General features: G+C 36.6%; 2 protein-coding genes across 45 annotated transcripts in view; one reads left to right on the top strand and one right to left on the bottom strand.

The window, feature by feature from the left end:
- The window catches only part of LOC105489121 (protein tyrosine phosphatase receptor type D), a 2338800-nt gene that overhangs the window by 1672292 nt on the left and 646904 nt on the right, over positions 1–19604 (top strand). The gene's annotated exons all lie outside the window — the stretch shown is intronic.
- LOC105489125 (uncharacterized) overlaps positions 4903–19604 on the bottom strand; it is a 115472-nt gene continuing 100770 nt past the window's right edge. The window contains exons 5-7 of the mRNA XM_071077415.1: positions 8947–9073; positions 5605–5672; positions 4903–5005 (exon numbers count right to left, since the gene is read on the bottom strand). Coding sequence (XP_070933516.1) covers positions 8996–9073 — 78 coding nt within the window. The 3' untranslated portion in view covers positions 4903–5005; positions 5605–5672; positions 8947–8995. The remainder of the gene's footprint in view (positions 5006–5604; positions 5673–8946; positions 9074–19604) is intronic.

Here is a 19604-nt window from a genome sequence, read left to right as displayed (position 1 = left end):
ATGTCTTCTTTTAAGAAGTGTCTGTTCATGTCTTTTGTCCATTTTTAATGGGGTTATTTGTTTTTTGTTTATTTGTTTGTTTTATTTTGTTTTGCTTGTTCAATTATTTAAGTTCCTTATAGATTCGGATATTAGATCTTTGTCAGATGCACAGTTTGTGAATATTTTCTCCCGTTCTGCAGGTTGTCTGTTTACTCTGTTGATAGTTTCTTTTGCTGTGCAGAAGCTCTTTAGTTTAATAGGTCTAATTTGTCATGTTTTGGTTTTGTTGCAATTGTTTTTGAGGACATAGTAATAAATTCTTTTCCAAGGCTGATATTGAGAAGGGTATTTCCTGGGTTTTTTTTCTAGGATTCGTATAGTTTGAGGTCTTACATTTAAATCATTAATCCATCTTGAGTTAATTTTTGTATACAGTGAAAGGTAGGAGTCTAGTTTCATTCTTCTGGATATGGCTGGCCAGTTGTCTTAGTACCATTTATTAAAGAAGGAGTCCTTTCCCCATTGCTCATTTTTTGACAACTTTGTTGAATATCAGATGGATGTAGGTATGTGGCTTTATTTCTGTTTTTTGTTTGTTTGTTTGTTTTTTCTCTTCCATTGGTCTATGTGTCTGTTTTTGTGCCAGTACCATGCTGTTTTGGTTACTGTAGACTTATAGTGTAGTTTGAAGTCAGGTAATGTGATGCCTCTGGTTTGGTTCTTTTTGCTTAGGATTGCTTTGGCTATTTGGGATCTTTGTTTTTCAGTATGAAAATTAGCAGTCCCTTTTTTTCCAATTCTGTGAAAAATGATGTTGGAAATTTGATAGGAATAGCATAGAATCTGTAGATTGCTTTTAATGATATTGATTCTTCCAATCCATATGCATGGACTGTTATTTGTGTCATTTATGATGTCTTTTAGCAGTATTTTGAAGTTCTTCAAAAGATCTTTCACCTCCTTGGTTATATGTATCCTTAGGTATTTTTGTGTATGTGCAGCTATTGTAAATGGGATTGTATTATTGATTTATCTTAGCTTGAGCACTACTGGTGTATAGAAATGTTGCTGATTGAGAAATGCAAATCAAAACCACAATAAGATACCATCTCACACCAGTTAGAATGGCAATCATTAAAAAGTCAGGAAACAACAGGTGCTGGAGACGATGTGGAGAACTAGGAATGCTTTTACACTGTTGGTGGGACTGTAAACTAGTTCAACCATTGTGGAAGACAGTGTGGCGATTCCTCAAGGATCTAGAACTAGAAATACCGTTTGACCCAGCCATCCCATTACTGGGTATATACCCAAAGGATTATAAATCATGCTGCTATAAAGACACATGCACACATATGTTTATTGTGGCACTATTCACAATAGCAAGGAGTTGGAACCAACCCAAATGTCCATCAATGATAGACTGGATTAAGAAAATGTGGCACATATACACCATGGAATACTATGCAGCCATAAAAAAGGATGAGTTCATGTCCTTTGTAGGGACATGGATGAAGCTGGAAACCATCATTCTTAGCAAACTATTGCAAGGACAAAAAACCAAATACCGCATGTTCTCACTCATAGGTGGGAATTGAACAATAAGAACACTTGGACACAGGAAGGGGAACATCACACACTGGGGCCTGTTGTAGGGTGGGGGGAGGGGGGAGGGATAGGGTTGGGAGATATACCTAATGTAAATGACGAGTTAATGGGTGCAGCACACCAATATGGCACATGTGTACATATGTAACAAACCTGCATGTTGTGCACATGTACCCTAGAACTTAAAGTGTAATAATAAAAAAAGAAATGTTGCTGATTTCTGTACATTGATTTTGTATTCTGAAACCTTGCTAAAATTTTTTATCAGTTCTCATAGTCTTTTGTCAGAGTCCTTAGGGTTTTCTAACTATAGGATCATATTGTCAGTGAAGAGAAATAATTTGACTTCTTTTCCTATTTGGATGCCTTTTATTTCTTTCTCTTGCCTAATTGCTCTGGCTAGAACTTCTAATGCTTTGTTAGATAAAGATGGTGAGAATGGGCATCCTTGTTTTGTTCCCGTTCTCAAGGGGAATGCTTCCAGTTTTTGCCCATTTGGTGTAATGTTAGCTGTAGGCTTGTCATAGATGACAATTACTATTTTAAGGAATCTTCCTTACTTTAAACCAAAAACAGTAAAAAAGACAAAGAAGGGCATTACATAATGGTAAAGGATTCATATCAACAAGAAGACTTAACCATCCTAAATATATACACATCTAACATTGGAGCTCCCAGATTCATAAAATAAGTATTTCTAGAAGTACAAGAAGACTTAGACAGCCACACAATAAGAGTGGAGGGCTTCAGCACTTCACTGACAGATCACTGAGGCAGAAAACTAACAAATTCTTTTTTTTTTTTTTTTTTTTTTCCTGAAACAGAGTATTGCTCTGTCACCCAGGCTGGAGTGCAGTAGCATGATCTCGGCTCACTGTAACCTCCACCTCCCGGGTTCACGTGATTCTCCTGCCTCAGCCTCTCTAGAAGCTGAGATTATAGGCATGTGCCACCACAACTGGCTATTTCTTTTTTTAAAAATTATTTTTAGTAGATAAGAGGTTTCACCATGTTAGCCAGGCTGGTCTCGAACTCCTGACCTCAGGTGATCTGCCTGCCTCGGCCTCTCAAACTGCTGGGATTACAGACATGAACTACTGTGCCCAGCCTAACAAAGAAATCCTGAACTTAAACTTGACACTTGACCAACTGGACTTATAGACACCTACATGCACCCACCAACCACAGAATATATATTCTCATCTTCACAAGGAACATACCCCAAGATCAACCACATGCTTGGTTGTAAAGTAAGTCTCAATAAACTTTTTTAAAAATCAAAACTATACCATCCATACTCTTGGACAACAGTGGAATAAGAATAGAAATCAATACCAAGAAGTTTTCTCAAAACCACACAATTATATGCAAATGAATTTCTCCTGAATGACTTTTGGATAAACAATGAAATAAGGTAGAAATAAAATAAAATTATTTGAAGTAAGTGAAAACAGAGACACAACAAAACAAAATCTCTGGAATGCAGCAAAAGCAGTGTCAAGAGGAAAGTTTATAGCACTAAATGCCTACTTCAAAAAGTCAGAGAGATCTTAAATTAATGATTTAGCATCACATCTGGAGGAACTAGAAAAACAAGACAAAACTAACTCCAAACTAGCAGAATAAAAGAAATAACTAAAATCAGAGCTAAACTGAATAAAATTGAGACCAAAAATACACACAAAGAATCAATGAAACCAAAAATTGGTTCATTAAAAGGATAAACAAGATCGATAGGTCACTAACTAGATTAACAAAGACAAAAAGAGAGAAGGTCTAAATAAGCACGATCAGAAACAACAACAGTGACATTACAACTGATCCCACAGAAATAGAAAATATCCTCAGAAACTATTATGAACACCTCTGTGGACATCCAGTAGAAAATAGGGAGGAAATTTATAAATTCCTGGAAGCACACAATCTCCCAAGATTGAATTAGAAAGAAGTTGAAACACTGAACAGACCAATATCAAGTTCCAAAATTGAATCAGTAATTAAAAAAACCTATCAACCAAAAACAGCCCTGAACCAGATAGATTCACAGCCAAATTCTACCAGATGTACAAAGAAGAGCTAGTACCAATTCTACTGAAACAATTCCAAAAAATAAAATCAAGGAGGAGGGACTCCTCTGTGACTCATTCTATGAAGCCAGCATCACTCTGATATGAAAACATGGCAAAGAAACAATGAAAAAGAAAACTACAGGCCAATATCCCTGATAAACATAAACACAAAAATCCTCAACAAAACACAAGCAAACCAAATTCAACAGCACATCAAAAACTTAATTTAGGCTGGGTGCAGTGGCTCATGCCTATAATCCCAGCACTTTGGAAGACTGAGGCAGGAGGACCCATTGAACCCAGGAGTTTGGGACCAGCCTGGGCAACATAGGGAGACCCCATCTCTCCAAAAAATAATTAGCCAGGTATAGTGGTGTGTGCCTGTAGTCCCACCTACTCAGAAGGCTGAGGTGGGAGGATGGTTTGAGCCCAGGAGGCTGAGGCTGCAGTGAGCCATGATCACACCACTGCACTTCAGTCTGGGCAACAGTGCAAGACCATGTCTCAAAAAAAAAAAGTTAATTGTGATCATGTAGGCTTTATTTCTGGGATTCAAGTTTGTTCAACATATTCAAATCAATAAATGTGATTCACTACATAAACAGAATTAAAAAACAAAAACCATATGATCATCTCAGTAGACATGGAAAAAGTTTTCGATAGAATCCAACATCCCTTCATGTTTTGTTTATACGTTTTTTTCCTGTGAAATATAACACATACAAAATGCATAAAACATGTGTAAATGTAATTCCATGAATAACTGTATGTGAACACCCATATCACCACCCAGTTGAAAATTAAACCTTACTATAATAATACCTAAAGGCCTCCCATGTATTACTTCCTGATTCCAAACCACTAATGTCCTCCGAAAAGTAACTATATCCTAGCTTTTCTGATAATCATTTCCTTGTTTCTCTTCACTTTCATCAAGTATTCACAAATTACATATCTCAGTTTTCTTTTTTATACTGTAAATGAATGGAATCATATTTTATGCATTTCCTATATCTAGCTTCTATCATTCGACATTATGACAGTAAGATTACCATGTAAATGTAGTTATAGTTTATTCATTTTCATTGATGTCTAGTATTCCATTGTATATTTTACATATTTTACTCTTGGTGGACATTTATTGTTTCTAGCTCAAGTCTATTACAAACAGTGCTGCTGGGAAATCTTTTGTGTATATCCTGATGTGTATGTCCATCATTTCCTAAGAGCTGCATTGCTGGTTAATGGAGTATTCATATCACTTCAGTGTTACCAGATGATTCCATACTGCTTTCAAGAAATGCTTGTAACAGTTTTTCAAAGCTTTACCTTTGGTAGCTTGAGTCCTAAAATGTAATGCATGTGGATTAACCAGTTTCTTTTCTTCATCCTAATCAAATTCCCCGTAGAAGAGATAAATTTTCTCTTCAGCCCTCCTTGACTCAGCTAATTTGTTATTTTAGAATATGGTAATTTTAGAACCCCACATTCAGATATCAGTTAAAGAAACAAATTTCTAATTAAGTGACAAATCAACTTTTAAAATGGGCACCCTTGATACAGAGCTTAAATGATGTCCTAAGAGCTCTCTCTCTCTCTCTCTTTCTTTCTCTCTTCTTCTCTTCCTCCTGTTTTTATTCCCTCCCCCATGTCTTATCTTTAGTCATTTGGTAGGGAAGATGACATCCAAAGTACCATCTTCCCACCTTCCAATCCATGTGAAAAGAGACAATCTGTCCTGCATGTTTTCATAGGAAAGTCCCAAGGTGGCACATATTAGCCTCGCTGAATCATGTGCCTTCTCTGTCAGGGTTGTTCAGAGGGCAGAGCACCTAGACTGACCACCTCATCAAAACCACACAGAGTGGTTCTGCAAAGGAAATGATGCCCATGTGTGTATATGACTTGTTCTCACCAAGTAACTATTTGTTCACTTATATCTTACCTTCCTTGAAGGAGTCTTTCATATCTTTGTTCCCATTGTCCAACAGGATGGTTAGCACATAAAAGGAGCTAAATAAAAGTTTGTTAAATGAATTAGAAAGAAGAAATGGCTCTTTTTACATACTCCAATGTAAAAGATACTTTATGAGAACCGATGTTGACATAAAGGGGAGATGATTTAAAAATACATAAAATGACATCGCATTGACTGGATTTTTCCACATACAGTAAATTTCATATATATTCCTATATAATTATTGCTGCAGAATACATACTTTTTCTTATTTTGCTTTGTTTGGAAGCAGGGTTTTCATGCTGTCATGGTGAGTGAATGTTTTCTAAACTGTCACATGGGGTACTTAGAGAAATGGAAACTGCAGTCCTGGATTCTGTGTTTCAAACAGTGCCAGATGCTGTGAAGTCATATGCAGATGTCTTTACATCGACAAAATTATAGTAACAGTTGGGCTTCTTTGTCTGAATATTTCTGCTTAGAAGGGTTAAGTAGCCTAGCAGGCAGTGGAAACTAAAACCTTCTGTTCAGCTATGGGGCACAAATGATGAAATCAGCCACAGTGGTTGCTTAGTTAATGTCCTCAACCTTGATGCAGAAGGGCTGCCTTGATGAATGTAAAACATGTGCCTGGTGGAAGTCAGAGCACAGGGCATGCTTACTGTTGACTACTAGAGACAGTGATACTTGCAGGTGCAAGGCTGACTCTGACCTAGTTGAAAGAATTACAGAACTAGGCCAAACGGGAGGAGTATTCCAGGATCGAGGTCAGTCATTTCCCAACATGTTCTGCAACTGAAATGACCGTGATGACACTGGAAAAGAACGTAAGACCTCAAGTGGCCTTTGGCTTGATTTTCTTGCAACTTTTGTTTCTAATTCAATCCACAAAGATACTGTTGTGTTTTATGTACATCTGCCCTTTGTCCCTGAAACAGCCTTTCTTTTCATTGTCCACCTGGAAAGCTCACAGTCATATATCAAATATAAGCTTGCAATGTATCTCCTCTCTGAAGTCTTTCCCCGTCACGCTAGGCAACTTAGGTGTTCCTTCCACTCTGGATTTTACTGAACCTTATGCATGTCTTTTTGGCAGCTGGTATTTCATTATATTATATACTACTTATTATATATTAATTGTAATTGATTGCTGATATTTGACCCTCTAGTGGACAATGAGTGCATTAAAGCAATAGAATTTTTCTTTTCGTCTTTGTACTGCAATCCCAGGAACAAGGTAAAACTTTATAAATATTACTGAATAGATTTATTAATGATTTCATATAGTACCTTGGAGTTTTCCAAGTGCTTTCTTATCCAGTACCTCATTTAATAACTCAACAATGCTGTGTGATACACAAATCACATATAATTATCACCATTTTACTGATTAGGAAACTGAATCATCAAAATGACACATAATTTGCTAGCTTCAATAGTTTATGAATGTCGAAATTAAGCTAGAAAGCAGGTCTCTGGCTTCAGCCAGAGTCTATGTTGAGCCTTTAGTTTTCCCACAGACTAAAGAGTCACTGCCTCAGGGCTAACAGATCTTTAAAATGGAGCTAGGGCAGCTAGAATGCTTTCTTCAATACTTCAATATGTGATCTTCTGCTCTGTTTTTAATACACGACATCTTCTTCTATCTTCCAACTGCACTTTGAACCTTGGATATCAGATTTCTGGGTACCCATGTCAGAATGTGGCCTGGATTTCTTTTACTGATCCTGCTGCCTATGCAAAGCCCAGTGTCCTAGTACATGTCCCTGTTACTGGGACCACCTCTCTCTCTGAATATACCAGAGGTTCCTAAGTATGGCAGCCCAGTGATCCTACCATTACACTGCAGCTCCACACATTTCTAACTGTATCATGAATTAGCAATCATGATAACTAATGATAATAACTAATATTTCTCAGTGTTTGCCTTGTTCCACACACAGTGTTCAATAAGTACTACCTTATCTGTTCCTGAGGACAAAACTCATGACCTAGAACTAATACTATCACCATTGTACAAAGAAGGAAATTGAGGCTTAGAGAAGTTATGTGACATGCCCCAGGTGACACAGCTAGTAAATTTCCAAGGAAATATGAACTAAAAGGCATCTAATTTCTGAAAGCATTCCTTTTAACCCTACAATATTGGTAAATTTCTGTAAAATCAACCATTATACTGGGTAAATAAATGAACGTGTGCATAATGTGACTGGGGAAAGAAAGATGATGTTGTACACTTGTCACCTGATAGGTGAGGTACTCGATAAATACTGCTGGAATAACATTTTCATGCCCAAGCTCTAATTTAGTTAATGTTATAAAACTGAGAATGTTTTAGCAGCTCCATCTACATGCCCTGGAGGAAAATATTTGTTTTTAAATATTCTAAAGCACTCAAAAGTGTTCAAGATCATGAAACTTTATCCATTTGGCTTAGTGGAGGATTTGATAAGAAATATAGCTGCTTTCCAAAGGAAATACTCAATGATTCTTTCATTAAAATTAATTCCCAACTTACTGCACCTAAATATAGACTTTATTTTAAACAACTACTAAATGCAAATGGTTAAAATCATGTTAATCTTCTAACATAGCATCTGATACTTGTACTTGTGATGTTTCAAGACTTTGGATGAAGCCCAAAATGCCTACCATGGTGATTCTTAAGGCTTTTGATTTCTGATCGCTGCTCTCCTCCTCTCCCTCTTTCTCCATTTGAGCTCTTCAAATTCTCCAAAATGTTACACTCCATGTTTTGCCCAGGACTTACATGTATTGTTTCTTCTTCCCCCACTATTTTCCTTGCTCTCCTCGACTGATATATCAAATCTTGAAGTAAAAGTCCATTTCTCAGGGATCCCTTCTCCTGAGCCCTCACTGTAAGTTTTTTCCCCATTACATGTTTCCGTAGCATCCTGCTGTTCTTCCAAACACTCATAGCACCCATAAAAACTTTTCCGGGGTTCATCTTCTGGCATCTTTCACCATGTCTTGCACGTGATGGGTGCTCAATGAATATTTGATAAATGAATGAATGAAGGCATTCCTGTGCTAAAGCAGGTGTTGTGTCAATAGCCATTGTCACAACAAGATAATATGAAAGCAAGTATGTCTTGACTTAGTGAGTGTGTTGGGCATTTGGAATCAGATATGTGCTTCCTTGAGGACCTGTCTCAGTTGCCGTGATCATATAAGGTACATTGGGCTGAAAGTGATAAGAAACTCAACTCTAACTTAAAACAAAATTCATTGGCTCACATAGTAGGAAGACTAGAAGGAGGTGTGGACTTTCAGGGAATTTGATCAAGTGGCTGATCCCTATGATCTTACCTCTCAGACAATATCTCCAGTCCTTTTCCATTGTGGTTATGGGATGATGTCAGTAGCAGTTAAGACTGCATGCTTCTTCAGGCATGTCCAGTGAGAGACGCTGAGAGACACTTTCTCTTCTGAATCTCTTATAAAAGTTTGGAAAAAAAGAAAAACACTTGTTTGAGAAACAGCTAGGCTCCATTCCTTCTGTACCTTGTTGGCTCAAATCCAGCTACGTGTCTGTTTCTCAAATATTTACTATCATTTAGGAAGGCTCAGTGGCTCAGGCCTTGGTTTCTGAGTCAGTCATCGACATGGATAATGGGTTTACCATGATTGGTTTCCTTGGTCTGCTCCTGGGCCATCACATTGCTGAATTCTAAATGGCTAGAGATTAGGGCAAAATGTCTACTACTATCATCTTCTCAAAACTGTACCAATATTATGCTCATCACTTTGATTTTTTTTTGAAAAGGCTAAACATCAAAGTTCAGTCAGATGCTATATCAAAATCAAAATTCATTCTGGGAGGAAAGTAGAAATTATTCTTATGAGGGAGAGTGTATGGAACATTTTTTTTTTTTTTTTTTTTTTTTTGAGACGGAGTCTTGCTGTGCCCCAGGCTGGAATGCAGTGGCGCGATCTCGGCTCACTGCAAGCTCCGCCCCGCCGGTTTCACGCCATTCTCCTGCCTCAGCCTCCCAAGTAGCTGGGACTACAGGCGCCCGCCACCTCACCCGGCTAATTTTCTTGTATTTTTAGTAGAGACGGGGTTTCACCGGGTTAGCCAGGATGGTCTCGATCTCCTGACCTCGTGATCCGCCCATCTCGGCCTCCCAAAGTGCTGGGATTACAGGCTTGAGCCACCGCGCCCGGCCGTATGGAACATTTGTGTCCCCACATCTTCCGTGTTCAGGCAGAGAGAGAAGTGGCAAGCAGGACACAAGGAAGCAAATGAGGCATCATGAGTCTCCAGATACATAACTTCTGTTTTGAGAGCAAATTCTGGCACCCGTCTCGTATTTAAAAGCACACATTTAGCACCTGCAACATGGAGGGATCTTGACCAGTCACTTAGGGTACTGGAATTAAAATAAAGATATTTAAAGTTTCATTTACAGAACAAATGATTAGCATTACATTTTAAGGAGCATATAATGAATGGTTCTTCCCCTGCTAAGGTATTACTTTTCATCACTTCTTTTTGTGATCTTCTGAAGATCTAAATGCACTCTAAGGTAAAGAATGGTCTTCTTTTTCTGAGAATGATATATATATATATATATATTTTTCATTTGGGACTATAGTTTTCCTTTCTGTTTTGTCCTCCATATGTCCTCATAAATATAATTCTGGCACTGGAATTCAGACAGCACTTCCCAGCACTTGCATACTCAGCATTAGGCCACTAAGATATGAGATCATGTAAGCTCTGTGCCATTTAATCACTTTATATTCCTTTAACAAATGAGTATTGAGTGCCTACTATGTGTGAGACACTGTGCCAGGTGCTTTGAGCTGCAGATGAGATATACATCTTGTCTTTGAAGAGCTTATAATAGCATCAGGAGCAAAACTGACTAAAGATACAAGGAATTGTGCAATAAATGCAAATCGTATGGTGCCCCAAAATAAGTACTAAAGACAGTGATTTGATGAGAGGTTGCTTGCATGGTTGAGAAGTGCTTCAGGACAGAATACTTGAACTAGGACTTATAGTGGACAGGGTTTGATTTTGGTTTGTTTGTATAGTGGACAGGGTTTGTTTCAAAAACAGAACAGAAGGAAACATTAAAGAAAGTAGGCTTGAGTAAGGTATTCAGTAAGGAAATACTGAATGTAGAAAGGCTAGAAAAAAAAATGAAGATCCCTGCTGTGGAATAAAGCATTCTCAACTTGGAAAGAAACTCTAAACCAGATTACAGAGGGCCTAGAACACTCTATTTTAAAAATTTGAATGTTTTCCTGGAGGAGTAGGGAGCCCCAGAAAATATGGGGACTATATTTAGATAATAAAAGGATGAAAGTTACGTGAAAGTTATATGAAAGGAAAATCCCTGTTTGTGATGAAACCTAGCTGGGAGAGAGTCAAGATTCATCTATTGTCATAGTGCAGCTTTGTCAAGGAAAGGATTTGACTATTGATGTAGTAAAGGGACTAGTCAGTGGTAAAGAAAGAAAAGAATCTCACAACAGGATTTAAATAGTTAGCTTACATCACCGAGTTATCCTTATTGTCATTAATGCAGGGACATGAAAGTGGGTGTCAAAGGAATTCCCAAGCCTGGCTCACATTAGAATCATCTGCAGAGTTTTGAAAGATAGCAATGTTTAGGCCTCCCAAATAATTAGTCTTGAGTGGGGCCTGGGTAATTGGTAGTTTATAAAAGCAAACTGCATCAAGGGTTAAGATACACTGAGACAGATGATGGTGGGTTCAGTTTCTGTGAAAATCCTCTCCTATTGCAGATATATTTTATCGGGATTTTTTAGAGGGAGGGAGGCAGGAACAGAATGAAAGAAATGTTCTGCTTCTGTCATGGTTGGTGGAGTTCAGGAGTTTGATAACTGCTCCCCTATTGTGAAGCATGTTACATAGCTCCAATCCTTGATCCTGACTTTTAAAAATACAATCCAGCACAAGCAGTGTGCTGTTGTTTTTCAAAGAAATTTGCATATAGCCCACTAGTCACTTCTATATTCTAAACTTACAGAACAGTTTCTCACTCAGAGGATTATTCATTTGCTTCTTCTTTGTTAAAAAAAAAAAAAGAAAGAAAGAAAAAAGGAAAAAGAAAAACAGATTATGTATTCATTTGTTTACAGGAAAAAAGAAAATGTAAAATTATAGTCATCAGGTGTATTAAACATGAATAACGTTAAGTATTAGTACAAAGTGTATGGTTTTTATTTTTCTTTTTTCTTTCTTTGAAGAAAAATCATCTTGTGCTTTATATGGATAAACATCAGGAGGTGATAGACTTTATTCATGGCTGTTTCTCTGCATAAATGCTGTATTCTTCAAGAAAAACATTTATAATCAAGAGCTTTATCCCTTTCACTCTCCCCACACTCTTTGTTCACACTGGGAGGTCAGCACCTTATGTTTCTGACATTGTAATTTATTGCTGCTGGAAAGATTGAGCATTTGTATAGGATTTCCACCATAATTCAGCTTTGTTGCAAAGTCTTACCAAGTATAACTTCTTAAGAATACTTTCTAAGGGATACTTGATGGAATTCAAAAACGGCCAGATATATTTGGACTCAGCAAATGGGTATAAATATAAATAGTATGGAGACAGATTTAATGTAAAATAAGGTGTGTGTATATGCATAGATATGCAAATGAATGCTATATGTAGGTCTAAGGCATGAGTTTCTTTTCTTCTTTAGCAAAGGACAGTTACATTTAAGATGATTTAATGAGTTAGCACTATATATGTTACAGGAGTTAGTTGTGTGTGAAATACTTTTTTTAATTAAAAGGCATACATTTTAGATTTCAAATTCTGATGTTTCAAAATGTGATAAAGAATTTTAAAGACTTCTGTCTTTTTGCCTTGTGTTTTGAAAATAAGCTTCTATGGAAGCTAATTTAAAAAAAACAAAAAAACAAAAACAAACAAACAAACAAACAAAAACCAGAAATAGCTTATCAGAGGAAGCGTCATTCTGTTCAAGGCTCAAGGGAAGCTTATAAGGAAGAGCAACTTAGGAAAGGGCACTTCCATTTCCCTGAGAGCGGAGCATTTATGCTGGTGATTGTCTTTCAAATGAGCTCTGCCCCTGTCCTTTACCCATTACTGATAGCTGTGATACTGGAATAATTGAGTCTAAGAGCTTATAGTCTGAGCACAAAGGGACACCCCTGAGTAGGACTATCTCTATCCATCCAAGCAGATGGTATCTCAACATCTCCTGTCTCCGGGAATCCATAAGTATCCTTTACTTTCAAGGCTTTCTCTCAAATGTTTTAACAAACCTAGCCAACTTTTTCATATTCTGACCTCACTGGAGCTAAAGAACAGCTGGCCTACATTTTCCTAATAATAGCTCTTCATATTTTTTAAGAGTATTATTATAGCCCACTTCAGCTATATCTCTTCCAGACCAAATAATGTCAACTCTTTCGTCTTATATCAAGTTTCCTCTCCATCAATTTATTGCTTTTTTCTTAGATGCTGCCTAATTTTTCAATATTGTTTTAAAAGTACAACAGCCTGGAGTGAACACAAATGTTTCACAAGACTACAGAAGATGAATCTGAGAAAGAACATGGTTGTCTATATTCTGCATCTGTAGTGATAACCAACTTTGGTAGGTTTCTTTAAAATAAGTTACAGTTTTTGCACAGATTATTTTCATTATTTACTCATATTGTTCATTTTTCTTCAATGCAATCTTTACATTGAGACCTTGAGTCCATTGTTTTTATCTACATTGTATACCTAAAGAGAAAACCATTATCATTTATCTAAATGCCCAAGAAAACAGAAAGCAATGGAATCAAAACTGGACCCAAGGACTTCTTTGCATACTAATATGTTGGTTTTGAAACTCGTCCTGTTACTTCTCACTGGAACAGCTCTCCAAAGCGCAAGCCCACTAGTCAGCCTCTTTAGCTGGGTGGTTTTTTGTTTTTGCTGTTTTGCATTATTGTACTATGATTTTTTTCCCCCCATGTTTACCACTTTCTTCTTTCTCTCTTTTTTGACTTTTACCTTAGAATTGTGGAGAATATGTGCAGGTTTGTTACAAAGGTATATTTTGTGATACTGAAGTTTGGGATATGATTGAAATTGTAACCCAGGTAGTAAGCATAGTACCCAATAGGTAGTTTTTCAGCCCTTGCCTCCTCTCTTTCTCCCATGTAGTAGTCCCCGGTGTCTTCTGCTCCTTTTTTTTTATGTCCATGTGTACTTAGTGTTTAACTCCCACCTATAGGTGAGAACATGTAGTATTTGGTTTTCTGTTTCTGCATTAGTTCATTTAGGATAATGGCCTTCAGCTGCATGTATGTTGCTGTGAAGAACATGATTTTGTTCTTTTTAATGGCTGCATTGTATTCCATGGTATATAAGTACTGCATTTTCTTTAGCCATTCCATCATGAATGAGCACCTGGATTGATTCCAAGTTTTTCCTATTGTGAACAGCACTTCAATGAACATGTGAGTGCATGTGTCCTTTCGGTAGAATGATTTCTTTTACTTTGGGTATATAACTAGTAATGGGATTGCTGGGTCGAATTATAGCAATGTTTAAAGTTCTCTAAGAAGTCCCCAAACTGCTTTCCACGGTGGCAGGACTAATTACATTCCCACCAGTGTATAAGTGTCCCCTTCTCTTTGCAGCCTTGCCAATATCTGTCATTTCTGACTTTTTAATAAAAGCCATTCTGATTGGTATGAGATGGCATGTCATTGTGGTTTTGAGTTGCATTTCTCTGATGATTAGTGATGTGGAACATTTTTTTCATATGTTTGTGGGTTGCTTGTATGTCTTCTGTTAAGAAGTGTCCATGTCCTTTGCTACATTTTAATTGAGTTATTTGTTTTTGACTTTTTCATGTATTTAAGTTCCTTATACATTCTGGATATTAGACCTGAGAGATGCCTAGTTTGTGAACTTTTTCTCCCACTCTGTAGGTTGTCTGTTTACTCTCTTGATGATTTCTCTTGCTGTGCTGAAGCTCTTTAATTAGGTCCCCACTTATCAATTTTTGTTTTTGTTGCAATTGCTTTTGAGGGCTTAGCTATAAATTCTTTGCCAAGACTGACATCAAGAAGGGTATTTATTCCTAGGTTTTGTGTGAAGATGTTTATAGTGTGAGGTCTTTAATCCATCCTTAGTTAATTTTTGCATATGGTGATAGGTAGAGATCCAGTTTCATTCTTCTGCATATGGATAGCCAGTTATCTATCTGGGCGTTTCTCATTTCTCAGCTGTAACAGCCCTTCTCCTGGGATGTACCTTTCTGAAACTCCCACGTTTCACTCACACTTTTGTACAAATGTGCCACAGGAAACTGCATAGTCACCCTTGTTATGAGCTCCCATAGCATCCTGCACATCTCCTACAGTAACCAAAAGCATATATTTTATCTGAAAAAAACTATTCTAAAATATAATTCATTGCTTTATATTATAAAATTGTTGGAATGGAGGAACAAAAAACAACCACAGATTTCTGGGTCTGCAAACATTTTATTGCAGTAGGTACAACCTAACATATACTAAAAGTTGTTTTGAAACAGAAGTCAGTGAAAGATCAATTGATTCTTCTTTGTTACGCTTTTATTGCTTATATGAATCTTGGGACTTCAGGTTATATCATATTAAGAGTGAGCAAAAAAAAAAAATCGTAAACTGTTTAAATTCCTTTATTTTCTTTCACCTTTTTATTATTTTTTGCCACATGACCACTTCTACCTAGAATTCAATCTTTCATGAAAATCTTAATTTTTCAATACCTTTAAGAACCAAATAAATATTTTTTTCTTTCTGTAAAGATACCTCTGCCCCCTGCTTGACTAGTTACCTACAACCTGTTGAATTAATTTTCTTGAAGCTCCTGGATTATAGAATCTCCATCATTACCATTTAAAGTTAATCAGAAACCACTGGGATCAAAGAAAGCTTCATTTCCCCATGCTTATTGATTTGGGACAATGTGTGACTATGTGTATGTATGCACATGTTAAACATCAGCCCAACATTTATAGTTATGTTTAGTTGATATGGTTTAAGAGTAGAGGTAAAACATATTGATTATATGGTTAATTCAAGAAAAGTTGCCCTGTGCATTCCTTTTTAGAATACTGCAAATAAAATGCAGCACTTTGATGACAATTACTTATATTAATATGCTGAATTTTTAGCTGTGTGTTCCAAGGTCCATGAGATTTGACATATAAGAACATGCATTAATTATCAGTTTGTTTCTTCAACAAGTATCTATTAGAGGTTGGTACTTAATGTGTAGAAGTGAACAAAACTAAACAAAGAAGTGAGCAAAACAAAGTCCCTGCCCTCATGAAGCTCACATTATTTTAGTGGGGGAGGCAATTCGGAATTATAGAGAGAGAACATTAATCAGAGAGAAATAAGGTAAATAGTTACAGTCAAGTAAGGGAAGACTACTCTTTCATATATATTGTTGTATATGTGTGTAAATATATATATATATATTTTTTTTATATATATATATTCATGAATGGCCTTTCAGAAATCAATTGAGCAGAGACCAACGAATGAATTAGGGAAGCAGTGTTGTACACCATAGTAAGTTCTTTGGAATTCATTTCAAGTGTGATTAGAAACTCATTGGAGAATTTTGAGCAGGAGACAATTTTCACTGCTGTGTGAATGGAGAATACAGGACAAACTGGAATTAGAGAAACAAAATGATTCTTGTCATTTTCCACACAAGAACTTGGGGTGAACTTGGGTGCTGTGGTGATAGTGTTGGGAAGTTAGACCCTAGATGTATTGTATCTGAAAGTAAATCAGACAAGATTCCCTAATTGCCTGAATGAAAGAATGGAGTCAAGAATAATTTCAAGGTTTCTGGCCTGAGCAACTGGGTGACTAGCAGTGCAATAAAGAACATTAGACACAGGAGATGGGAGATGGAAGATCAAGAATTTGGTTGTGATATGCTGAATGTGAAACAGCTACTAGGTAACAAAGTAGAAATATCAAGTATATTGTCAGCTACATGAATCGAGATTTCAGTAGAAAGTTCAGTGCTTGAAGTTAACAGCCTACAGATTATACTGGGTTCAATCAGATAACCTACATGTTAAGGAGGAAAAAGAAGAAAGACTGAAGTCTGAGTCCTGGCATATTCCTATGTTTAGGGGACTGAAAAAAAAAAAAAAAAAGGAGGATCCAGCAGAGAAATAGTTAAGAAGGAGTGGCCCATATGGTAAGAAAAAAACTAGAGAAGTGTAGTATATACGAAAGACTGTGGAAAAACTGTTTCAAGTAGTTGATGTCTACCAACACTTGCTTTCTGTTTCTCCTCTTCCTCTCTCTCTCTCTCTCTCTCTCTCACACACACACACACACACACTCTTCTTTTTCCTAAACAAATGGCTTAACACAACCACATAAACTTTTAGCCTTAAAATAAGAAAGATAATATTCACGTTATGTAAGACTCTTTACTTACTGAAAGGATTCCAAAAACATATCTTTAAATAATGAACTCTTCCAGCCTATCCCAAGTAGGATTCAACTATCAAAACTTTTCTGAAATACTTTTCTGTTGTAAAGCATGCTGGAACTCTGAAATGGCCTTGCAAAGTATATTTGCAGTGGTCAGAAACTGGCAATAAAATCTGAACAAGTAGAGTAGGTGGACCCAGGTTCTAGTCTTGGCTCTGACACGTAGTAGCTTAACCATTCAACTAAACTCTCTGACCTTCGTGTTCACATTTCTGAAAGATTCAGAGTGGGAAAGGAATTGCTATTAGATTCTTTCAAGCTCTATTTAAAAAAAAAGAGAGAGAGAGAGACATAATTCTAAGTCTTAATAGCATAAAATGGGTGTATAGGATTCCGGGAAGTTCTACCTATTGGAAAAAATGGATACTTGCTCCATTATATACAGAGTCCTATATATCATTGTATACAATGTTATAACATCTGAAAATATGTTTTCATTATAGAGTGCTGTGTTATTTAAGAAACCTTCTTAACCCAGTGCTATGTGAACTTGTTGGATAAACTGCATCATGCTTATTATTTTTTCAGAAGGTGACTGAATTGGTGCACATAAGCAGATGGTCTTACCCCACAGCTTTCTTCTCAACTGGACTCACATACCCTTCTCCATATGTTCCTAAATTAAAATGTTGGATGTCAATTGTGAGGAATATGTTGGAAAATTTTAACTTTGTGCTTAAAATTTTGCCCTTGCATTTTTCCTATGACCTATCTCACAACCATGCCTAATTTCTAAATTACAACCCTGATTTGAGAAATTGGCTGGTAGTAGGTAGAAATACTTAGTAGGTTGTTCCCCCTACCCCATCTAGTGAGAGGAGTGGGAGACAACATTAGAAACTAACAAATTTAGATTTGCATTCCCTTAGTATTTTCATGTTGGCCAAGTCACTTAATCTAAGCCTCCATTTTCTCACTTGTAAAATAGACATTCCAATACCTATTTTGTTGAATTGTAGCACAATTGATGAATTAACATGGGCAAAGCACCTAACACAGTATTTCAAACATGATAGACAATCCTCCTGTACTACTCTCCCTTCTGTGCCTCCTTCATTCTTGAATGCAGGGAATAGGCAAATAAAAGTAACTGAAGTGAGCAGATAAAATTTCTATTTGTCTTCTGAATCAGCATTTTCATTTCATTCATGACTCTAGGCAACAATCAAAATTCAAATTGGACCAATTTTATGCTATAATTTTAAAAAGCAACACATAGAAGACAACAATCCCACAATGTTTACATTTTGTTGTGCTAAATACTTAGAAAGACAAAATATTTTCAGTAGCAGTTGAATTCTTAAATAAAGAATATTAAGAAAAATAGCATGCTTATGTGGGCGAGATGTCATAATGAGAACCATATCTCTTGCATTTGGTGACCTCAATGTATTTAAATTTATAACCTCAACATCACATTAGCAGAATGTTTTGCTTTTGTAATCTGATGCATGACTTCAAAAGTTAGCTAGTTTCTAGAGACCTTTCCAAAGGCGTTATGTAAATGGAAGTGATTATTATTTATGACTAATGCAGCTGCATTTTTACTGTTTTTCCTACTAAGGGTTTTCATGCAGATTAAGCTACGAACCAGGCAGTAGCAATGACACTGTGTTCATGTAAGTGAAAGGAAGTGATTTTTAGGTAAAATGATGTCTTTAAAAATAATAAGACATTATCATAAATTATTTTTACCACTCTTCACATGTTTTATCTACCAATTAGTTTTATTTCATGATAGAAACAAGTCCTTTTTTTTTTTTTTTTTTTTTTTTTTTTTTTTGAGATAAAGTCTTGCTCTGTTGCCCAGGCTGGAGTGCAATGGCACAATCTTGGCTTACTGCAACCTCCACCTCCTGGGTTCAAGCGATTCTCCTGCCTCAGCCTCCTGAGTAGCTGGAATTACAGGTGCCTGCCACTATGCCCAGCTAATATTTGTATTTTTAGAAGACACGGGGTTTCACCATGTTAGTCAGGCTGGTCTCAAACTCCTATCCTCAGGTGATCCACCTGCCTCAGTGCTGGGATCCCAAAGTGCTGGGATTACAGGCGTGAGCCACCGCACCCAGCCCATAGAAACAAGTCTTACTACATTCTTCTTACAACAGTGTTCAGGCTGAGAAAAAAGTAACTGGAAACCCTTGTCTAGTCAGTCTTCTGTGGCCTAAATTACTTCTATCACATCATCTGGTACCTTCCAAATATTCCAGAATTATGGCTTTACCCATCCTTTTGTGTTTCTTGAGTCACTCACTCCATAAGCAGGGAGCATCTAATCTAGCAGGAATTGTGATGGTCAAAAAAATTATGTGTCCTATTAATAAAATCATATTTTATAACTTAATTTGTATCACTACAGAGGTATTCTATAAAGTATATCTGAAAATGTCCCACTCCTAAAATTGAATAACAGCTATGTCATTTCATTGTGTGTGTGTATATA

Source organism: Macaca nemestrina, chromosome 14, assembly GCF_043159975.1.
Source record: "Macaca nemestrina isolate mMacNem1 chromosome 14, mMacNem.hap1, whole genome shotgun sequence".
In the NCBI taxonomy this organism is placed as follows: domain Eukaryota; kingdom Metazoa; phylum Chordata; class Mammalia; order Primates; family Cercopithecidae; genus Macaca; species Macaca nemestrina.
The sequence above is the reverse complement of the archived record's forward strand: the minus strand, read 5'-3'. Positions and strand labels throughout refer to the sequence as shown.